The sequence below is a fragment of the Pelodiscus sinensis genome, chromosome 4, assembly GCF_052426305.1.
Source record: "Pelodiscus sinensis isolate ZL-2025 chromosome 4, ASM5242630v1, whole genome shotgun sequence".
Taxonomy (NCBI): Eukaryota; Metazoa; Chordata; order Testudines; family Trionychidae; genus Pelodiscus; species Pelodiscus sinensis.
This window is the reverse complement of record NC_143055.1, coordinates 22,813,016-22,837,433: the sequence shown is the minus strand read 5'-3', so window position 1 is coordinate 22,837,433 and position 24,418 is coordinate 22,813,016. Positions and strand designations below refer to the sequence as shown.

The 24,418-nt window shown below is 42.6% G+C and overlaps 1 protein-coding gene across 6 annotated transcripts in view; it reads left to right on the top strand.

The window, feature by feature from the left end:
- Nucleotides 1–24,418, top strand: part of SORCS2 (sortilin related VPS10 domain containing receptor 2) — an 863,992-nt gene that overhangs the window by 685,271 nt on the left and 154,303 nt on the right. For all 6 annotated transcript variants that reach the window (XR_012904391.2, XM_075930786.2, XM_075930785.2 and 3 more), the window contains 2 exons: nt 17,696–17,860; nt 24,127–24,200. Coding sequence is in view for 5 of the 6 variants with exons in the window: in XM_075930786.2 (XP_075786901.2) it covers nt 17,696–17,860; nt 24,127–24,200 (239 nt within the window). In the remaining variant the exon portion in view is untranslated. The remainder of the gene's footprint in view (nt 1–17,695; nt 17,861–24,126; nt 24,201–24,418) is intronic.

Genomic DNA, 24,418 nt, shown 5'->3' with positions numbered 1-24,418 from the left:
TGTTTCCAAGGCACGCCTTTGGTGTCCTAATAAATCACACAATCGGCTGTGTATTACATGGTACAGGCTTCAGCACCAAACTGTCCTATAAGTACCCGGTGCTTCCCCAGCAGTAGGTTCTTACTGCAGTCAGGTTTCTTCCTAGTTTCAGCTACCTTACTGGTTCTTTTCTGTATCTTTCAGGAGCAAGCGGGTCCAAGAATCCAAATATGTGAGGAAATAAAATATATAGGGCTGGCTTTTTCTATGCACAAGTGACCACACAGGTAGCAGGGGCAGGTGGGGAAAAGGGCACCTATAAGAGAAATGCATTTTTGATACATTGCATTATTCAAATGATTATAAAACATACAACAAATACATTCAATTCTCCAGGCAGCCTGGCCAGGAGAAGACCAGTATCCTGCTGAAAGATATTTCAGTGAGTTACTTGTATTCTGTGAAGATGAAGTGAAAATATGGCCCCCAGCTGGGAGAGTGAAAATAATTGGTTCCCCAGCAGAAAGACATTGATGTCTTGTTCAATACCCATATGCTAAATATTTAGCCATGGAAACTGCTTTTTTTTCCTTCCTGTCTTCTCTTTAGTCATATATGCTAAACTAATTACTGCTATTGCTTTAATTCCCCTTAGAGCAGCGGTAGTCAATAGGTGGTCTGCAGGACAAATCCGGACCACAGATGCTGTTGAATGGATGCCAAAATCCTTTTTTATACTTATTATTGTTATTTTTTCATTATTTTTCTCTGGAGTCTGGAACTGGACTATACCTTGGCCAAGAAATGTGGATCTTGACAAAATGTGGATCTTGACTAGACTGCCACAGAGTCTAGTGCTGTCTTTGCTGCCAGCAAACTTAAGACCAGAGAGTGGATACTGTTTGCTCTGTCCCTTCATTAAGAATATATACAGTCATTTCTTCTGCATGCAGTATCCTGCTTGAAAAACACAGTTGTACTTTGTGATGCCCTGAGGCTAAAAATACATACATGCTTAACAGAGGGGAGGGAGAGAAGGTGGGGTCTGTAAAGCAGCTTCTTGAATTATAATAATGTGCAAAACCCCCAAATTTAAAAGCTTAATGTCTACCTGCTCATTCTGGGAAATTATTTCCAATTGTGGAGATGTAAGGTCTTCCTTTCATTCTTTCTTTTCAGATAAATATATATAGAGAGAAATTTGCTCATTTCCATTGTGCAATCTAATTTTCATTATTTCTTCAAGTCATGCAGAATGTCCATATTTTTTCAGAAGTATAAAACTTGGTTATAGAAGATTCCTCTACTGTGACAAGAATTAGTGGTGTGCCTCCCACACTGCCATTGTGAATCAAACTGTTGTCTAAGCATAAAGACTATCCAATTTAATTCTTGCATGTTTAAGGAATCCAGCTGATACTTTACCCCACATAAGAGGATGATTTAAGATTATTCTGGTTTTAGATACAGGCGATCCTCTCTATAAGTCCAAGATACGTTCCAAAAAACTTGGACTTACAGGCTAGGTCTAGATAACAGTTCTTTGTCGGAAAAAGCTATGCACAATTTCCATAGCTTTTTTCAATCACTTTTGCAGAAGAGGCTTTTCTGCCATTTGGCCCCATAGAACGAGGCATACAGGGCTCCCCAAAAGAGCACGTTTGCTCTTCTGCAAAAAAAAGTGGAAGAGCAAACACGTTCTCTGGGCGCAGCGGAGTTTTTCCGGTATCCTGGAAAAACACACCAGTCTAGATGTACCTATAGTGAAACAACTTAAAGCAGGAAATTTTTTCTTCCATTTGCGCAAAATGGGGGGGAAGGGATTGTGTGCGACTTATAATGCATCAGTTCCTACAAGCATCAATGACTTTAGGGCGGAATGGATTTATACTGGGGCGACTTATAGTGGGGACACCCTGTACATAAATTATATTCCCAATACACTAGAAATACGCACATTTTAGTCCAACACTGGTACCTGGGTAAAATGAAGTTAGTTCTCTTAATCCATATTTAGAGTCTTAAGGCTACATTACACTTCACGGAAGATCAATGCTGCCATAGTAGATGTTCCAGGGTTCAATTTAATGGGTCTCGTGAAGATGCACTAAATTGAATGCCTCATGATAAGTAAAGGAAGCAGATGGGAGCATTTGCTCCTGTAGACCTCCTGCTCTGTGGATGGGGATTTAAGTTTCATTGACTCCAGCTACCTAATTAATGTAGCTGGAACTGCGTATCTTAAGTCGACCTTCCCCTTCAGTGTAGAAGTGCCCTATAGGTATCTCGACACTGTAATAAAACACAGTGGCAGGCCCAGGACAGATAACTAGGGCTTGCAGGGCTTGGGCTGTGAAGCTATAAAGGAGCTATGTAGACATTTTTCGTCTGGAGGCAAAGCTCTGGGACCCAGTGAGTGGAGTCTCAGAGCCTCGGTCTCAGAGCTCAGGCTTACGTTCTGATGGCTCCAGCCTGAGCCTGAATGGCTGCACTGTAGTTTTACAGTCCTGCAGCCCATGGCAGCTGATATGAGCCAGCTGCATGTGTTGTACTGCACTGTAAATATCTCATAAGACCTCAGAACACTTAAAGTTGTGCTTAAAGTGCTGGAAGTTAAAAATGTGCTTGCATGTCTTGCTAGGTTGACTGGGTGTGCCAGATTAGATGTTCAGTCTCTCTCTATAGCACACTTCATGTGCTACCTCTCCAGCTGGTTGCCATCTTATTTTATCATCCTGAGCACTGAAAGATTCATTGTGCATTGCAAATGTCTAGCACACTGTAGATACAGGTTGCATCTCTAAAATCTGGAACTCTCTGGTCCAGCAATATCTGTGGTCCAGCAAGACCATTGATATTGCTGGACAAGAGAGCCCAGGCTGTCGAGGTGCAGAAGCACAGTCCCATGTGGGGCAAGCACGGTGGAGAGCACAGCCCTGGCGAGGCAGTGAGGAGCACAGCCCCTACTGGGGCTGGAGGTAGTGGGGCCAGTGGCCAGGAGGAACGCAGGCCCTACTGGAGCTGGCACAGTGGGGAGTGCAGCCCAGGCCAGGGCTGATGCAGTGAGAAGCACAGCCTTAATCGGGGCTGGTGTGTTGTGGGGGCGCTGCGCAGTGTAGGCTAGTGCCCCAGCCAGGCTTGGCATGATGGGGAGCTAGAGGTAGCAGGGCAGCTGGTATGGAGCACAGCCCTAGCCAGGAGCAAAGGCTCCAAATGGGTAGGGAGCCTTGACCTCCTCTTGTCTGGCAAACTCCGCAGTTCAGGACCACTCAGATCCTAAAGGTGCTAGACCAGGGAGGTCCAACCTGTACTACATAATAAATATTAACTAGCATAGCCAGTAATGTCACATTCAGGATGATTAACTAAACTGCCATGCACAGTTCCCATTAGCCCTACAAGGAGTTTTTGAAATGAACTTTGATTTTAGTCCTGATGTTATATGATTACATTCAGCAGGTTTCTGAGGAGCACTTCTTAACATTCCCACCTTATATAATTAACATTCCCCATTCACAATTCACTTGAAAATCAGTTGCTGTTCTGGAATGTATCTCCTGAGATTTATCTGTGATACATAAGCATTTGCAAGAGGCCCCTCAAGAAAACATGAAAAGCTCTATAGATCTGAAAAGGCTATGAATGAGTAGAGTGTAACCACTACACAGTATTGAGAAATATAAATATGTGGGAGTGTTAAGCACATGTGGGCACTTACCAAATTCAGTAAACGAACACAAGCTACATTTCAAGCTCTTGTTAACCTAAAACAACTGATACAAAGTCATTAATAACATTAGGGCTTGTGTGGGGTGATTTACGGACAGCCATAGAAGAAAATCTGAAAGATAAAACTTATACCTGCAAGGCATTTTATTCCTCTCTCTGCTTGGAATTATCTTGGGTTGATTTTTAAGATATTGTTTTTTTCACCAGTATGGGAGTAAAGGGCCCATAACTTATTTCGGCTATGCCGCTCATGAGTTATCAGGTCTTTCATACTGTCTGAGATAAAAATCATAACCCATGGCAGTCCATTTTGTGTGTTTTATGAATGCCCTCTGAGAAACAACATCTCATTTACAATTGGAGCCTGCAACGAGAGTAATTTCTGCATCAACCAAGCACATCTAATAACACATAAATAATGTACATTGTAAAAACAACAAAAATAGACAGGTTAGTTACTTACATTTGAAAAATGTTGAGAATGTGGCCGCAGTGTTGATGAACTGTTAACCATTGTCTGGAAATGTGTATTTTGTTACAAAGCACAGCTAGGTCCAAAACTCCGTGAGAATGGTATGTGATGCACATTCATCAGCAGTTTTAAGCTATTTCATCACTAATGGCTGGATCCTTCAGAGTATTGAGCACTCTTACCCCAGTCCAGGGAGACACTTAATTTCTGCTTAACTTTCTCTCTGTCCCATTAATGGAAATTAATCAATCTCAGTGGCACAGCTCATGTGTTCAGAGTTAAAGCACATCCTTAAATGCTTTGCTATATTGAAGCTAGAGTGCTCAGCATTTTGCAGGATTTAATTCTAATAGCCATATCCTCCAACTTCAGTGGGAGTTCATTTTAATGGAAAAGCTTGAACAAGATTTAAGATGTTCAAAACCTCACAGGCAGCATTCAGCGTCTTATCAGGAAGCGACTGAAATTTTTAAAACAGGAGTTGATGTATTTATTTCACCCAACCAAAGTAGACTATAATATTATAAACTCTGTTCATAACAAAAAAGGATACTATTAGTTCTTTTCATTTTAGAATATTTCAGTTTTTGTTCTTGTAAAACTTCAAGAAACAAGTGCTCTCTCCATACTTAGTCGAAAGCTCTATTACTGCATGACCATGGATAATTCTTCATGATCATCCCTCATACTACTCAACTATTCTTTTTTAAGTGCCATGAGAAAGAACAGAGAATCAGTGCTGGAATTAATTGATGAAGTTAATTGCTGAAGCTATGGAGTAACCTTAAATCAGATATTATGCTGCTACTGCTGCTATCTACTACTTGCAATGAACCAGAGGGTTTGCATTCGTGTTCCCTGTAAGAAGAACACTTGGTTGGCTACCCAAGAGAGATTCAGATGTTGTTCAGCTGATTAGCAGAGTGCCCACAATGGGATGAATGTGTTTCTACTTGCAGTGCACATCTGCTCATGCCTCAATGCAGATAACAAAATTGATTCCACACTTGGATGGAAAAAATTAGAGGGAACATTGGGAAGATGGCATTTTTTGCCCCAGAGTATGTGTGTCAGAGGGTTGGCAGCATGAATTTGTAGACATTTGGTCCAATTTCCAATAATTTGATTATTACTATAGTTAGTTCAAATTGGAAGCATTTTATGTACTTAACACACTGCTGGCTGATTTGTAACCATATAATTATCAAGATAAAAATAAACGATGGGGTAATTATAACTTTTCCAACACCTTTTATTTCCTGTGTTTTGACCTGTGGAATGCTAATGTACTATTTTTATAGCTTATTTTCCCCTTATATGCTTTTCTTCTCTCTTTCTGTTGGAAGGCAGGCAGAAATGGGGGATGTCTTTTTGTTAACTTAAGGCTTCCAGGTGCTGGGACCAAATCCAGAACCATCTCTAGTTCCTCCTTTCTCCCACAAAAGCCATTGTTTACACTGTACTGCATGTTGGCCAGATGTAGGGAAGCGGAGGGGGTGTGTGGGGAAGGGGTGAGGGAGAGGCTGAGGTAACTCCATCTCAGCCTGATCATTAGAGGCGTGATTCAAAGCCAAGGAAAATCAGTGGGCATCCTTCTCTACAGCCTTCGATTGGCTCTGAATCAGGTGTTCCATTATCAGCCAAAAATGGATGCTGAGGTACAGTGTGAAGGACTCCTACCCTGATCCCTTTTCAGTACTCTTGATTGTATTCACTAAGGGTGTGTCTACACAGCACCCCAGACTCAACATAAGATACGCAATTTGTGCTACGCAAATTGCGTATCTTATTTTGAATCTATTTTGAAATTTGAAATTTGGCATGCCTGCACAGTGCCAGATTTCAAAATAATGTGCTATTTCGAGCCATTCCTTGTCCCTCATGCAATGAGGTTTCCTGGAATGGCGAAATAGTGCGTCCATTATTTCGAAAAATATTTTGAAATAATGGGTGGCTTGTGTAGACACAGGGTAGCTATTTTGAGTACCTCCGGTATCCCAAAATGGCTGTGCAGTGTAGATGTACCCTAACACTGTTGATTTCAGTAGGAGTTTTGACCTGAGAAAGGAGTGATTAATAAGCATCTTTAGAATAAGTAGATCAGAGTCCCTGAGTTTTTCAAAGCACTGTAAAGACATTAGCTCATCATCACAACACCCTTAGGAGGTAAGTAAAAGCATATGATCATTCTCACTGTATAGCTGGGGAAGCTGAAACCCAGAGAAGTTAACTGACATACTTGAGATCACACAGTAAATCTATGATAATATAAGGACTAATTCTCAGCAAGTCCTGAGTCTCAACCTTCAAATGAATCCACTAAAGAATGCCCTTCTTCTAATATTCAACCACAATAGAGTTTAAAACACAAAGCTCATTTCATCCTGCTTCATGTGTGTGGAGGTTCCTTCCCCTGCATCTCTCTATTTTTCTTAATTTGCCCCTCTGATTTTAAGATATAGTAGATATGTGCTGAGTTTTAAGCTACGTAATAATGGAGTCTTAGAGTATGTCTACACTACAAAGTTAATTCGAACTAACAGACGTTAGTTCGAATTAACTTTGATAGGCGCTACACTAGCGATCCGCTAGTTCGAACTTAATTCGAACTAGCAGAGCGCTTAATTCGAACTAGGTAAACCTCATTCTACGAGGACTAACGCCTTGTTCAAATTAACTAGTTCGAATTAAGGGCTGTGTAGCCACTTAATTTGAACTAGTGGGAGGCTAGCCCTCCCCAGCTTTCCCTGGTGGCCACTCTGGGCACCACCAGGGAAACTCTTCTGCCCCCCTCCCGGCCCCGGAGCCCTTAAAGGGGCACGGGCTGGCTACGGTGCCTGTGCCAGGTGCAAGCCTGCCAGCACCCAGCCAGCAGACCCTGCACCTAGCACGGCTCGAGCCAGCCACCCACTGCCACCCAGCCCTCCGCCTCTTCCCGGGACCAGGCTGGCGGCTCCTGGGAGCCTGCCCGGGACTACAAGAGGTGGGCGCCCGCTTTGTCTAGTGCGGACATCGTGGATCTCATCCATGACCTCCGCACTAGGCACAGGAAAGTGGCCGTCTAGGGCAGGATAGCCAGGGTCCACTGAGACCCCCGACCCTGAGCCCTGAGCTTAGAATGGCCGTACTGGGTCAGACCAAAGGTCCATCTAGCCAAGTAGCCTGTCTGCCAACAGCGGCCAACACTAGGGACCCTGGATGGGATGGACCGAAGACAATGACCAAGCCATTTGTCTCGTGCCATCCATCTCCAGCCTTCCACAAACAGAGGCCAGGGACACCATTTCTACCCCCTGGCTAATACCACTCCATGGACCCAACCTCCCTGACTTTATCTCACTTCTCTTTAAACTTTGTTCTAGTTCTAGCCTTCATAGCCTCCTGCAGCAAGGAGTTCCACAGGTTGACTATTTGCTTTGTGAAGAAGAACTTTCTGTTGTTAGTTTGAAGCCTGCTACCCATTCATTTCATTTGGTGTCCTGTAGTCCTTCTATTATGCGAACTAATGAAGAACTTTTCTTTATGCACCCTCTCCACACCACTCATGCTTTTATAGACCTCTATCATATCCCCCCTCAGTATCCTCTTTTCTAAGCTGAAAAGTCCCAGTCTCTTTAGCCTCTCTTCATATGGGACCTGTTCCAAACCCCTGATCATTTTAGTTGCCCTCCCCTCCCCCACCCTCTCTCTCTTCCCCTCTCCCACCTCCTTTTCCCAGTCTCCCTGAGTTTTGTTCAATAAAGAGAGTTTCTATTTTTGAACACATGTGTCCTTTATTTTGTACATCAGGAAGGGGGGCTAGAGAGGGGTAAGTGGAAGGAGGTGAGGGAGGAATGGGGTACAAGCCCCCGATGGGGAGGACTGGGCTGGCTCTGTGGGCTCCTCGGGGTGGAAGCTCTCCTGAAGCCCATTGATTGACCCCCCCCCCCTCCGGATGGCAGCCTGCGGCAAGTGCAGCCGGGCTGATGGCAGAGTGCTGTGATGTGCCAAGTGTGGGCACTCAGGGCACTCCAAGCCAGGACTGCTTTGCAAGTGGGGAAACCCTGAGAACTGTCTGTCTGGGGTGGGGGTCAGGTCCCTTTAAGCACAGCCCTCGGCTAGCCTGAGACAGCAGCTCCACGCTCTAAGTCCTAATCTGATGCCCTGCCGGCACTGCTTCCGGCCATCCTTAACCTCGGTTCAGGGTCCACTCAGTGTGGACATGGTAGTTCGATTTAACAAAATGCTAATTTGAACTAGTTTTTAAGTCTAGATGCGCTAATTCGAATTAGCTTAGTTCGAATTAACTAATTCGAACTAAGTTAGTTCAAATTAGTGCTGTAGTGTAGACATACCCTTACTTAGCAAACTAAGGGTATGTCTACACTGCAGTCTAAAATCAAAATAAGGTATCTTATTTCAATTTTATATTGAAATAGGCTATTTCAAAATTTGGCACATCTACACGGTGCCAAATTTCAAAATAAAGTGCTATTTTGAGCCATCTCTTATCCCTCGTGCAACAAGGTTTACAGGGATGGTGAAACAGGGTGTCTGCTGTTTTAAAAATTATTTCGAAGTAGCAGATTTCTCAGATCCTTGGACGTGGGGTAGCTATTTTGGGATACCTCTGCTATCCCAAAATAGCATTGCAGTGTAGATGTATCCTAAGACTGACTAAGCTGCTAAAAACTGCTGTTGTATGATCTATGTGTCCCAGTGATTGCTGTGACTGATAATAAGCACCATTCTGATGAGACAAAAGACAGGACTCTGCAGTACTTTAAAGACTAACAAGATGGTTTATTAGGTGATGAGCTTTCGTGGGCCAGACCCACTTCCTCAGATCAAATTGTGGAAGAAAATTGGCATGACCATATATACCAAAGGGATACAATAAAAAAAATGTATCCCTTTGGTATCTGTGGTCATGCCAATTTTCTTCCACAATTTGATGTGAGGAAGTGGGTCTGGCCCACGAAAGCTCATCACCTAATAAACCATCCTGTTAGTCTTTAAAGTGCTACATAGTCCTGTCTTTTATTTCAGCAAGACCAGACTAACACGGCTACATCTCTTTTACCATTCTGATAAGGTTTATCTTCCTTGGCTATTAACATAACATGGCACTGAAAGGAGCTTTGAGCAGTCACCTAGTCTAGTCCCTGCACTCATGGCAGGACTATGTATTATGTAGACCATTCCAGAAAAGTGTTTGTCTAACCTTCTATTAAAAATCTTCATTGATGAAGATTCCACAACCTCCCTAAGTAATTTATTCCAGTGCTTAACACCCTGACATTAAGGAAAAATTCCCTAATGTCCAATTTTTCTTCCTTCTGCTAGTGACGCTTGAACACTTAAAACACTTTAAAGCTGTAATCATATCCCCTCTCAGTCTTCTTTTCTCCAATTTTGAGAACCTTATGAACAGATTCTTCAGTGAGACACTCCTGCTTCCTTGAGTGCAAGAAAAGAGTTATCTTTCCTTATGGAGAAGTTCTTGTCCAATATTTATTGGCACTTTTCATGTCAGCACACCTTTGAGAAGGTACCAAAACTACAATTAAGATTTCCCAGTCATCTTGTTGCTGGACATGGCTAGTCAGTGCTTCATGGATATGGTTTTAGTGAGGTAAGATCTCAGATCATCCCACTCTTATAAGCTCAAGTCTCTACAGTCTAAGCTAAGGAGAACTTCCATTATCTGTTAGGGGCTATCACATTCACCTGATCAATTCTTATTTATCAAGCAGAGATACACATACACAGAAGCTCTGAGCTTCTGCTATGTTAGTAATCTGGGCAATATCACTACCAAGTTAATTTTATATCCTTTTCACAGTCTTCTTCCAGATAGTAATGGTAGTAAAACACAGGAGTCTAAACCCTTCAGCATACATCTTTTACTACATATGCAAGCAATTATATTAGTATTTTTCATTTACATTATAGCTTTTTTTTTTCTGCACTCCAAGACAGTGATACAAGTCCATACTTTATCTTAACTGCTCGCCTTACAATTTAAATGACAGGTTATTTCCTTGAAACACTAGAATCATAATAACAAGAAGTCCTGTGGCACCTTATAGACTAACAGATTTATTGGAACATAAGCTTTCATGGGCAAAGACCCACTTTGTCAGATGCAGTCTTGCCCATGAAAGCTTATGCTCCAATAAATTTGTTAGTCTATAAGGTGCTACAGGATTTCTCGTTGTTTATGCAGTTTCAGACCAACACGGCTACACCTCTGATACTAGAATCATAAAATCCTAGAGCTGGAAGGGACCTTGAGAGGTCATTGAGTCTAGTCCCCACACCCTCATGGCAGGACTAGCACTGTCTAGAATCATCCCTCATAAATGTCTATCCAGCCTGCTCTTAAATATCTCCATCACTGCTCTTAAAGTGATGGAAATTCCGCAATCTGCATAGGCAATTTATTCCTGTGTTTAACCACCCTGACAGTTAGGAAGTTTTTGCTAATGTCCAACCTAAACATTCCTTGCTGCAATTTAAACTAATTTTTCTTGTCCTATCATCAGAGGCCAAGGAGAACAATTATTCTTCTTCCTCCTCCTAACACCCTTTGAAAACCTCTTATGTCCCCCCTCAGTCTTCTCTTTTCTAAACTAAACCAGACCAATTCTTGCCGTATTCTGTCATAGGTCATATTTTCTAGATCTTTAATCATTCTTGTTGTTCTTCTCTGGACCTTCTCCAATTTTTCCACATCTTTCTTGAAATGTGGTCCCCAGAACGGGACACAGTACTCCAATTGAGGCCTAATCAGCGCAGAGTAGAGTGGAAGAATGATTTCTCGTGTCTTGCTCACAGCACTTCTGTTAATGCATCCCAGAATCATGTTTGCTTTTTTTGCAACAGCGTCACACTATTGACTCATATTTATCTTGTTGTCCACTATGACACATAAATCCCTTTTAGCAGTACTCATTCCTAGACAATCACTTCCTATACTGTATATGTGAAACTGATTTTTCCTTCCTAAGTGGAGTACTTTGCATTTGTCCTTATTAAACTTATCCTCTTTAACTCAGACCTTTTCTCTAGTTTGTCCAATTTTGAATTTTGATCCTATTCTCCAAAGCACTTGCAACCCCTCTCAGCTTGATATCATCTGCAAACTTAATAGATGTACTCTCTGTGCCATCATCTAAATCATTGATGAAGATACTGAACAGAACCAGTGCCAAAACAGACTCTTGCAGAACCCCACTTGTTATGTCCTTCCAGCATGATTGCGAACCTTTAATAACTACAGGCAGTCCCCGACTTACGTGGATCCGACTTACGTCGGATCCCTAGATACGAACGGGGGTGAGGCAACTGCCGCACATGCGCAGCAGCATCCCCGGGGCTCGCTCACGTGGATCCTGGGATCCATCTCCTCCTCCTGCCGGCTCTGACTGGTCTCCGCCTGCAGCAGCAGCTGGCCTAGGGAATGGGGTCCCGCAGAGCTGCTGGGAGGAGGAAACGTGCCTCCCCAAGTCCGCTGCCAGCCGCGGTCTCGCAGCCTGCCCCCCGGTCGCCGGCCAGCCTCAGCCTGTCTTCCCCCTCCGCCCCCCTTCTTCCCCCTCCACCGCTCTATACATGCCGGGGCTCGCTCACACGTGGAGCCTAGGTGCAGCAGCAGCAACTGGCCGTAGGGAATGGGGTCCTGCAAAGCGGAGGAAACGCGCCTCCCCAAGTCCGCTGCCAGCCGCGGTCTCGCAGCCTGCCCCCCGGTCGCTGGCCAGCCTCAGCCCGTCTTCCCCCTCCACCCCCCTTCTTCCCCTTCCACCCCCCCTCTATACATCCCAGAGGCTCACTCACCTGGATCCTAGGATCCACCTCCTCCTCCTCTGGCTGGCTCCTCCGGCTCTGGCTTCTGCCTGCAGCAGCAACTGGCCACTGGGAAAGGTGTCCCGCAGAGCTGCCAGCGGAGGAAAAGTGCCTCCCCATGCCTGCTGCGGCCTCGCAGCCTGCATGCCCTCCTTCCCCCAGCAACAAGGTGCCCTCCTCCCCCAACTAACAAGCTGCCTCCCTCCCCACAGCAACCTGGCTGCCCCCGGCAACAGGCTGCCAAATCAGCGGACAAAAGCAGCCTCTCGGCCCCCTATTATTCCCACCTTTCCCCTCCTCCCCCTATACATGCTGGGCTCCCTGGGCAAACAAAGACTCCACCAAAACAAACAAAGTGCTGGCCTCATTGTGTTAGCAAAAAAAGGACCCTCCTCCTAGAACCCTGGGTGGTGTGTGGAAATAAAGCTATTAGCTCAAAGCATGGTGCAGAGCTGTTTGGTATTTGATGAGTTACTCCTTTAGTCCTGAGTTTGTCACAGGGACAGAAATAGATGTGAAATCTTCTGAACAGGGGAACAGACAGCAAAACAAACATTAGAGGGGAGTTAACCTTTCCCTATGCTATCCAAAACTAAAAAAAATGTTTGGCTAGAGTTTCCCCTACAATATGTACCAGTTCCGACTTACATACAAATTCAACTTAAGAACAAACCTACAGTCCCTATCTTGTACGTAACCCGGGGACTGCCTGTACTCTCTGAGGCTATTTCTAGACTACACCGTAGTTCCGTAAGAGGATATGTAAATTCCATGGGAATTTGCATATCTTCTTCCGATCTCACTTTCAAAAGTGAAAGTAGTTGGGATGCTTTTTTTTTAAAAAGCCACTCTTCCTCAAAAACTAAGGTTTACGTAGCTTTTCGAAAAAGGAGGGGGGTTGCCGGAAAAAAGGCCACTTTTTATATGACTCCTTCTTTATTTTTAGATCATATAAGATCTCCTGCTCGATCCTAGGTGGTCTCTTGCCATACTTTCTGTCTTTTCTATGCAGTGGAATAGTTGGCTTTTGGGCCCTTAATAATGTCCCTTTAAAAAACTGCCAACTCTCTTCAGTTGTTTTTCCTCTTACTTTTGCTTCCCATGGGATCTTACTTACCAGCTCTCTGAGTTTACTAAATTCTGACTTCCTGAAATCCATTGTCTCTATTTTGCTGTTCTACCTTCTACCATTCCTTAGAATCATGAACTCTGATTTCATAACTTTCACCCAAGCAGCCTTACACTTTCAATTAACATAACTCCAGATAATGCTAATGTGAATTATCCAAGCACATCAAGAGATGGATACACACCTTATTTAGATGCCAGAAGGTTAAAAGGAAAATGAGGGATAACTTCATAGAATTTTATAGTTTCAATGAGAAATAGTGGAGAATTCCACAGGGAATGATAAAAAGCTATAAAATCATTATTAAAAGCTGAGCTGAAGTTTAGCAGTGATTAAAATCTATTCTGGTTTCTGGCTTCAAAGCCATCCAAGCAAGTAGTTACTCATTTGGAGCTAAAATCATCAGCAGTCAGCCTTTGGTTCAGCTCTACTGACAGTATGTCCCAGTTATTGTCACACAGCAGTCACAGAATCTCTTGCTAAGGGAAAGATCTATTGGTACTTGTCTCATTGTTTTAAAAAAAAATCAAAACTTATGTAAAGTGCCTGATGCATGTGCAATATTTTATCTGGAATATCATCCTTAATAATGTACTCATCCTGATGTATATCGGAGGCTGTGTGTGTGAAAAATATAATAGGCCCAAGCAACAGAACAATCACTTCCTAAAAGCAGATGATAGTACTCCCTTACATTATCTATGAAGGGTGCAGAGAACACTTTCAAACATGACACTTCCATAACTTGCAATTTCATTAAGTGTCTTACAATATTTGATGTTTTTCTTGAAGTTCAACTCCTGGAAGCAAGTTATTTGATGAGAATCTCCGCTTTCATTTAAAACAAATTCTAAGTCACAAGCCCTCATGGTTTCAGGGGGAAAACACTTGAAAATATAAACCTGTATAGCTCAAAAATATCAGCAAGCTCATAAAAAGAGCCCCATATTTATTATTTTTAAACTCATTTTAAATCCAATCTCACATGATTTTTTGGGCCTGCCTCATGATTTTTCAACATATAACATTGGCAGTGCTTCAAATGACCAAGACTCATGGTTGGACAGAAGTTGAGCTTACATCATGCACTTACTCGTTCAACCTTGTGGAAGCCCTTTTATGAAATCGCTGCATCACGTGGACCTCACAGGTTTTGTGCTGTGTTTGATGGAGCCATTCAAGAGTCTGTCTACAACATCATAATTGCTCCCTAAATACCTGTGCATAAGCCCATGGGAACTGACGTTTGTCTTGTTAACATTTAACTCATATTGACATTTCCCTGGAAATATAGTTGGGAATGGTGCTAATAGCTAGGCGTTGCTATCTCAGTTTTATGCCTCTATAGATGGCTTGAGATTTGCCAGATATCCCATTAAATTTTGGAACAGTTGTTTTTTTATGCATACCATGGGTAACCAAACATAGAATTATCATAATCTGTCTGTTTTGTTTCGTGTAAAACCTGCCAAAGATCTAGCAAGGTGGACAGCTGTGCAAGAGTAGGTTTAAAGGGATGAACAGAAGTCTGCTGGTCTTCATAATATCTATAAATAATTCTCCTTGTTTTAACAATATTTAATTACTAGATACCCTTTTGGCAATCAGTGTTTGATACATGATCCAGAAGAGTAATAGCTTACCTTGAAAACAAATGAATGTTTACAATATAGATGACAGCTTTACTTTCTCTTTTGTGTGTGAGAGGATAGATTTATTCTAATATTATGTTTCTGACTCTCAGCATCTTACTATGTTAATTTCCCCAACTTTGTATTTAGGAATTCATTTTTAATATAATGAGAGCATGATGCTGTTTTGTTTTTAAACAAAACATAGACATAAACACCACTATGAGTTAAGCTATGTCTAGGCTACACTGATCTATCGGAAAAAGGTACACAAATTGCACCCGTTTTCCGATAGTTTTTTCAGAAGAGGCTTTTCTGAAATTTGGCCCATCTACACTGCATCAAATTTCAGAAAAGCCTCCTCTTTCGGAAGAGCCCTTCTTCTTCATGGATGGAGGAAGACAGGGTTTCCGAAAGAGCGCATCTGCTCTTCTGCAAAAAAAATGTTATCAGGATTTTCTGCTGGTTTTAAGGTTGCCAGGTGCCTGTTTTTTAACCTGAATGCCAGGCTGAAAAAAGGTCATGGTGACTCTGGTTAGCATTGCTGACCAGGCCATTAAAAATCCAGTCAGCAGTGCAGTGGGCTAAGGCAGGCTCCCTGTCTTCCCTGGCTCTGCATAGCTCCCAAAAGCGACTGGCAAGTTCCTGTGGCCCATAGGCAAAGGGGCAATCAGGGAAGCTCTGTGCGATGCTCCAGCCCCAGCGCCGACTCTGCAGCTCCCATTGGCCAGGAACTGAAGACAATGGGAGCTGTCGGGATGGAGCTTGTGTGGACAGCATGTGTTGGGAGTATGCATGGCTTCTTGGCTCTTCTGCCTAGGATCAGACATGCCAGTCACTTCCAGGAGCCACACAGACGCTGCTGTACTGTCAACTGTGAGCCGCCTAAGGTAAATGCCACTCATCTGGAATCCACACCCCAAGCTCCCTCCTGAACTCCACCTCCCACCTCAGGTCAGAACCCCTTTCTGCACCCTAACTCCCTCCCAGAGCCTGCTCCCTAAGTCTCCTCCTGCACTCCAGCCTGCTGCCCAGCTCAGAACCCCCTCCTGCACCCTAAGTCTCTGCCCCAGTCCTAAGCCCTCTCCCAGTCCTAAGCACCTGAACCCTATGCTCCAGTCCTGAGCCCCCTCCTGCACTCCAAACTCCTCATCCTTGATTCTACCCCAATTCCCTGCCCCAGCCCAGTGAAAGCAAGTGAGGGTGGGGGAGAGTGAGTGACAGTGGGAGGAGGGAGGGAACGAGTAGGGGCAGGACCCAGAGAAGAGATAGGGCAGAGGTGGCAACCCTAGCTGGCAGTTGTAGCTGGCTTGTGCATCATCAACTGAATATTTTAATTGTTTTGATTGCAAAATTTCTAATTGCTGTTGATGTGTGAGCCAGAAAGAAGTCATGTGGACTTTTAAATTTGATGTTGCATTTGCAGGGCCAGTGCTTAGTAAAATCATCTTTTTATTTACAAGCAGGAGACATGATACAAATGGAACCTCACAATGCCATTTCCAAAAGCCATGCTATAAGACTCAGGCACGCTTGAAGAAGCTGAAAGGATTTTTATTCTTATTAGATTCTGCAGCAAAAATATTTCTGTGTTACCAAAAGCCCAGTATGAGGTCCAGGCAAGCAGACAGCCAGCAGCTGCAACTTTTATTAGGTTGGAGTCAAAGTAATATCCTGAAATGAAAAGGAAATGCAGATAATTGACTAGCATTTATTTTTGCAAATCATCAAAGTGAGATTGTTATCTGAGCCAGAGAGAAGAATATTCAGCCATATGTGGATGTTACAGACCAGTTTCATCCCTGGTGTGTGTCTATTAACTTCAGTTTAGTTACAGCAGTGATTAAGCATGCCATTTGTTTATAAAAATAGCTTCACTACACAAAAGGGTTAGCTATTTAAATGGTCAAATTAAACAAGATATTACCAGAACTACTCCTTCCTCAGTAGTTTGGAGCTCTTGAATGTATGTGGCTTTAGGAACCCTGGGGCAAGGACCCCAATAGAAATAGTGGGATTTAAACTCATTGCCTTTCAGATATAAGTAGGGTGTGCCAAGCTTCTGTTTTTTGACTGGAACACTCAGTTGAAAAGAGACCTAGCAGCTGTAGTCATCACTGCTGGCCAGGCTGGTCAGTGGTACACAGGGCTAAGGCAGGCAGCCTGCTCTGGCTCTGTGCCATTCCTGGAAGCAGCCAGCATAGGCAGCTCCTGGAAGCAGCCAGTATGTCTGACTCCTAGGCACAAAAAGAGCAGCCATAGTCAGTGTTTCTTCTTATTTTTTATGTCCATTATGTTACATGCAGCCTTCTGGAGTTGAAGTGTGACACAACATGTCCATATAACAAAATTCATTCCACACATGGATGGTGCTCACCCCACCCCCAGCTAGAGTCCTCACCCCCTCCCATGCTCAAACTCTCTGCCCCAGCCCAGATCCCCCTCCCACATCCTGAAACTCTAGTTACTGGCATCACCGTAATGCCCAATCGCCCACCGCCCCTCTCCGGGCCCACAGCCCTTCCACACCACAGCCCACCGCTCCAGCCCAGTGAAAGTGAGTGAGGATGAGGAAGAGTGAGCAACAGAGAGAGGGTGGATGGAGTAAGGGGGAGGGAGTGAGGCCTCAGAGTAGAGGGCAGGACAAGGGTGTTCAGTTTTATGTGATTTGAGAGTTAGGAACCCTAGATATAAAGTAGACTTGGACTGATTTTTAAAAAAAAGTTCATGCTCAAGAAATTAATGGAAACTGGGTGTTCAAGTTCTCTAGATGGCTTTGAAAAGCTCAGATACAGAGTTCTTGTGAAGCATGTTGCCTAATTCTTACCATCTCCTTCAGAAATAACGCTGCCTTGGCTTCTGATATTGGCAATGAACAATTCTTTATATAGAATCTGTGACTTAATATGTATTACTCTTTTTCTTTTGTAGATAATTCTTGTGAGTTCTTCACATAATGACCGAGACCAGAGTCTTTTCATGAGCACAGATGAAGGAGCCACTTTTCAAAAGCAGCCTATTACCTTCTTTGTGGAAACCCTGATTTTTCACCCAAAAGATGAGGACAAGGTGATTGCTTACACCAAGGAAGGCAAGGTAAAGCTTGGGTGTTCTTGACCATCATAAGATGTATTGTATTAACCTAATGAAATTGTCATGGCTCACTGATTTGGTTTATATAAAGTGAGTTGCCAGTGGCGAGGCAATACTCAGTTCCTGAAATGTTGCTTTCTTTATTTCAGTAAATTATATAAATCTCAAAATGTCATTATCTTTGTATAGTGTTTCATTCTCTGTCATGTCTTGTTGGTACTGATATTGGCAAAATAATCTTTTCTCTAACATAATTATGGTTAAGTGCAGTCCTAGAAACTTATTTTCCCTAGAAATTGTCCATTAGCAATTGCTCTTTAATTTATAGTGCAGTAGAAAGTTAACTGAGATTAAATGTTAGCTCCAAAGTCTTTCTTGGATTGTAAAATAGAATAAGCCTTTGTTTAGGTATAAAGCAGAACATGATTCCAGGCAACCATGGAATAGAGCTATAGAAAAGTAGAATACGCCCTGTGAGGTATTCAGACAAATTTTAAAAGTCACATCAAATTTATTTGTAGATTTTCAATAGTGTTCTGGATTAATGCTCCTTAAAGTATAAAGATTTATGGCAGGGCTACGGAACCTCCCATGTGCTGGCCACATGTGTGTGGTTTATCAAGCTTAGCTGCTGGCATGCCGTAAAAGTGTTTGTTTATCTGAGTGTGTGCAAGCACAGCTGCTTGCAGCTCCCATTGCCTGCCATGCCTGGCCAATGGAATCTGCCCACCACTTCCTGCAGCTCCCATTGTCCAGGAACAGCAAACTCAAGCTAATGGGAACTGCAAGCAGCTGTGCCTGCAGATGCTCAGTTACATGATTCTGATCTTATTTTCTGTAGGTTTTTACTACAGGTTGGACCTCTGTAATCTGGACTTCTCTCATCCAGCTACATCTCTGGTCCAGCATCCCTGTGGGCACTCCTGGGCTGAAACTCTCATGACGAAAATCTGGGGGAGGGAGAGCAACAGGTTCAGCACTTCCCCTGTCTTCTCAGAACTTCCATAACACCACAAATAGCTCATTTGCAGCTAAGGGAGGGAGATGGGGGAATAGCGACAGGGTGGAGAGGACTCTCAGGGGAAGAGATTAAGTAGCTGTGGAGCCTTGTGGCCAAAACCACAAACACAATCCCATGGCTGGGGGCCAGGAGCCCAAACCAGCAACCACATGGCTCACACTCCCACAGGGCTGCACTCCTGGCCAGGGGGCTTTGCAGCTACCCTGCCTCTTACCCCGAGAGTCTTCCCTCAGTTCCCACTCAGCCAATGCCAGCCTATCTGCTTACATCGGAGCAGAGCCCTGCAGCCGGGGCCATCCTTGACCTCGCTGGTCTGGGAAATTCACTGGTTTGGGGCCAGTCAGGTCTCAAGGGTGCCGGACCAAGGGCATACAATCTGTAGTATGACTCCACTGTTATCCCAGATATGTACAACACTGAGTGTAATCAGAATCAGGCCCTTTAAGCTTTGTCATGGTGTATGGAGGGCTTTTTCTCTTGCTTACATGATAAAAGCAGGCAAGTTGTTACTTTTTGCAGACAAGTATTACACAGATATTACTGAAGTTTTATTGAACTGCCTTTCAGGAATTGAATCTAAAGCTATGCTCAGCTGATCACCAGTGGTTAATGCTGTTCCATTATTTGGAAACAGGACTATATTTACATGAAAACATAACAGCTTTGATTTTTTCTAGCTCATCTGCCCTGCAAACATCATGGTGGAATTTTTTGTTTTTAAATTCAGTTTTAGGTACATACCTAATGTTTTGAAAATTTTACAGCTGCAAAAATGTTCACATGGGGAAATTATACCACAAAAGACCTAAATCTGGAAAACTCTGTTTTCAGTTTGGCTTCTGCTGGAATAATCCACCACAAGAAGTGGTGGTGGAAGCTTCCATTAAAATTAGACTGGACAAAACACTAGAAAATGTGCAGTAAGTAAAAGCCTTGTATAGCCAGGAGACGGTTTAGGTGATCTAATAGATCTTTCCTTTCTATTAGTCTTATAGTTTAATAAGTTAATCATAGGGGCATAATAAACCAAATCATTTATTCTTTATTCCAAAAAGAAAGGTATAATTTGCTGGAAAGGGGGATTTACCTGTGTAAATTCTGAATAAGGACTGAGGGATTTGGCCCACGGAGAGTAAGAGAGAGACATTCAAAGGTAAAGGCAAGGGAGAGAGAAGGAAGAGATGGAGGGTAAAATTCAGATTTCACATAAAAAGGGAATCACTGTGTTGAAATCCGTGGCCCAAGAAGTAAAATATACCTGGAGAGATTTCATAGTCTAGATCTTGGAGTTTTATAATTATATTTCTGTCCTAAGTGAAAGAAAAATGTAACGTAATGTTCATAATAACAGGCTCTCAGTTTTACAACCTAAATGTGCAGACTCAAGAAATTGAGCTAATTTGGGTAAACTGAGAAGAAGCTTCCTAATCAGCTCATTAATTGCAGTAGCATTTTTGAGTGTACAAGGAATGTAGGATTGAGTTCTTTGACAAATAGAATCTGTAGGCTTCTGTCTCCTGGAGCATCTGAATGTTCTTGTGATTTCTGTCTTGATTTTAATTCCTACTCTATATAGAAAAACCTGAATTGTTCTGGTATTCAGTAGCCTGTATTTTATCTAAATAAAGCTCCAATCTCTAACTGACACTCTGTAAATGAATACAAATCTAGTCAGTGCAGTTGGGTTAATCCACTTACTGGCTCAAGTCTATACTTTCTTTTTTTGGCTACCACAATAATAATGAACATCAATCAGTTGTTCACTGAGACAATATAAATGCTTGATTTCATTTTTAAGACTAGACAGGCATCACAGGAGATTTTAATTGTTTCTTTGAAAACTGTGAGGGTGGGAAAAAATTAAAAATTGAAGTCATGTATTCTGTGGCCTTATAAAAAGAGACTGCTTTAATGCAAGGCTGGTAATTAACAGAATCAAAAATAATTCAGAAGTGTTTGGTGAAACTGAAGGTTTTGCTTTTTCCATTAGTACAACTCAAATTTGATTTTTGTTATGGGGAATCAAAAATAAAACACACAATGAGCCAGAGTTTTCTCTTGTTTAGGTTCAGATTCAGTAGGATACTTTAGCACATGCGTACATTTAAGTATGTTAAATCAGTGTTTGTCAACCTTCTTTTATAAAGTACCCCTTTAAAAAAAATTAAGTACCCTCAGTACCTACACATAAAATTTCAGACACATAAAATTTTTTCTATCATTGCAACACATTTGTTTAAACAACTTAATCATAGCCAGGTGGGTGATGAAATTTTTGGGTGTAAAAAGTACAAAAATAATAAAGTGCTGTAAAACTTAAAACAAAAATTCAATTTTCTCTGAATTCAGTTGTGTTGACGTACCCACCAGACTTCTCGCGAGTAGCCCTAAGGGTACTCGTACTACAGCTTGAGAAACACTGTGTTAAGAAGTCTTATTGAACTCAAGTTATACACATTCTTAAATGCCTTGCTGAAATGGGCTCTAGCTCATTCTTCTTAGATGTACCTCTTTATTGTAATAAATTATTCCTTCCATTTTTTGTGTTTTAAACTCTTCAAGTTTGTGTTAATTTGGTTGCTTTTTGCCAGCCACTACATATTTGTTTATATATACATGTATATATCGAGGCCTGCTGATGGGGAAGGTGGGGCGGGAGAAATGGGGGTAATTGCCCTGGGTCCTGGCAATTTTAAAGGACCAAGGCCCATGGCTGCCATCGCTGCTACTTCCAACCGAAGTGAATCCCCGGGCCCTTTAGAATTGCTACTGGAACACTAGGCAGCACACTCTAGAGCCCCATGCTGCTGCCCCAGCCCTGCCCCCTTCTGCTTGAAGCCCTGCCCCTCTTCTAGGAATGCAGAGCCAGGTTCCCACACACACATTGCCCAGGGGCCCAGCGATTCTGTTGACTTCCCTGTTTAAAGCTATATATCTGTATGCATACGAAAGTATCTTCTATGTTTTTTTAATCCTTAGTGAGTCATTGGACCTAGCACTAGTTAAGGATGGTATACCAGAGATGCTGTCACCAAATTCATGGACAGAATGTGATTTCCCTTTTCCTGTTATACCATGCATTTCCTATGTCACATGTGCAGCCTAATAAAGCCTATAATTTTTACCATAAATAGCAACACCCTGTACAAGTGAATATCCACTATATAGTGAACACTGTCTACTATTCTGGTCACTTTCCTTCACATGTTAGTAACAAAGTCATGTTACTATGCAATATGCTGCAAGATACCTGGGTAATGTGGTTTGACCATTCGTATTATTTTTTAATTACAAACATTCATCAAGAAAAGATGCATAACCCTATGTTATTAAATATGTAAATGACAGAGTATGTAATATCCATAATAAAAATGCAATATATATGTAATGGACTCATTACTTTTTGTAATGGGAGTAGTTCAAATAAAAGTGCCTCAGTATTCCCTATGAAGCTCCGCACTGCAACACAAACTGCGACTAAACACGTAAATGTGGCACTACCTTGAAAGGGAGTAACTTTCTCCATGATTTTCATCTGAAATATGGTGGGGGGAGGGAACCCAATCATGTGTAAATTGAATGAAATAAAAGCAATGAATTTCAATGTTATGTATTTGACTTCTTAACGTGCTAGTGGTGACTTTGTAGCAAGGGAGAAGAATGCTGTCTGAAGGCTCTGATTGAAGTGAGGGAGTCTTTGAATGAACAGTGTTACATATTGGAGCATGTCATGGAACAAGAATTATATCTGTGCCAGTGACATATACTTGGTCTCAGTCTTTTTGTTGTTATTAGCACATTCATTTCTGAAAATAAGAAGTAAAATGGGAGGAAGGAAAGTAAGCCTAGTGTTACCAACTATGACCAGTGCAAGAGGAAGGGAGGAAAATCATGGTGCAGTCCCTATCATTTCCACTTCTTTTGACATGGCTTTGCTCCCTACGGTGTGAGCATGGAGGAGTCTCTCTGCTTATTAGGAGCCCTGTTAAACAAGTATTCGAAATAGGAGGGTAATGTAGGCATACCGCAATTGCAAATGAAGCCCGGGATTTGAATTTCCCGGGCTTCATTTGCATAAAGCCGGCCGGCGCCATTTTTAAATGCCGGCAGTTCGAACCCCGTGCCGCGCGGCTACACGCGGCACGGAGTAGCTAGTTCGGATTAGGCGTCTAATTTGAACTAGCTGTACTCCTCGTGGAATGGCACGGGGTTCGAACTGCCAGCATTTAAAAATGGCGCCGGCCGGCTTTATGCAAATGAAGCCCGGGAAATTCAAATCCCGGGCTTCATTTGCAATTGCGGTATGCCTACATTACCCTCCTATTTCAAATTAGGAGGGTAGTGTAGACATACCCTAAGTCATCAGTGGGCAACCTAGACTAGTGAGTGGGCTGCATCAGTGGTCTTCCATCATCTCAGTGAGCCACAAGATGGTTATAACCAAAACAATCTCCTGGGATAGGGTAGTTTTGCTAATTGCACTTATGTGCGATTGAACCATAGCAGCGCTTTGACTGAATGCAGAAGGAGCGCGTGGCTCTCTCAGTCAATGTTGTGTACAATCAGAATGAAACACACATACCTCTGATTTAGGAGTGTGTCATTTTAGTAATACTCGTGGTGGGGGTGGGAAACTATGTGAAAAGAAACCAGCAGAATCTAGCAATCTTGCTTATGGGCAATGGTAAACAAAACATCTCGTGGCCTGCACGCTGAAACATCATGGGCCACAGGTTGTCCACCATGAGCATAAGTCTATCCATGTTCAGCAAAGCAATTAAGCATCTGATTGGTTTGTCAGGAAACTGAAGCCTGTGCTGAACAGTAAGCATCTTAAGCCTTGCAGAATAGGGACCCGGAGTATTTTTACTTGGCTGGCTGTGGCGTAGAAAGAACCAACGGAGGAAAAGTTCCTTTGCACTCCTTCCTCTTGCACAATCCCATGAGAATTAACAACAGCTGCCACTGATCCAAAATGAAATTGTGTATTGTTTTCAAATGAAGTCCCTGCCTGACAATTTTTCTCTTCTATATAGGAGGAAGTTTATCTTGGTTTTATTTGAGCAAAAAGATTTAAATATTGTTGCTTTGGAAAGCATTCTGGAAAGTTCCTTGACCTGATTTTGATTGATGTGAAATCTGTCATTTTAATAGCTTATTTCAAAGAGCCTTGGTTAGCCACAGTTTTAAAATTTTAATGGTTAGCAGTGGTCTGTCACTTAATATTTGTCTTTTTTTTTCTTTGAAGCTTTACGTGTCAGCTGATTTGGGGAAAAAATGGACTCTTCTGCAAGAACAAGTGTCAAAAGATCATATATTTTGGTAAGAGGCATACCTTGTTGTTAATCTCCAATGAACACATGAAAGGAAAATGTGTCTGATACTAATCATGCTAGGTCTTTCCTGAGGCAGGAGGAAGAAGAATAAAGCAAAGCTGACATCTTTTGCAGGGGCAATTCTAGTCTCCTGTTCGCCTGGGTCCAATCTTGCAAATTCATACTCATATTTATTCAGGCAAACAGCCTCATTGAATTGAGTGT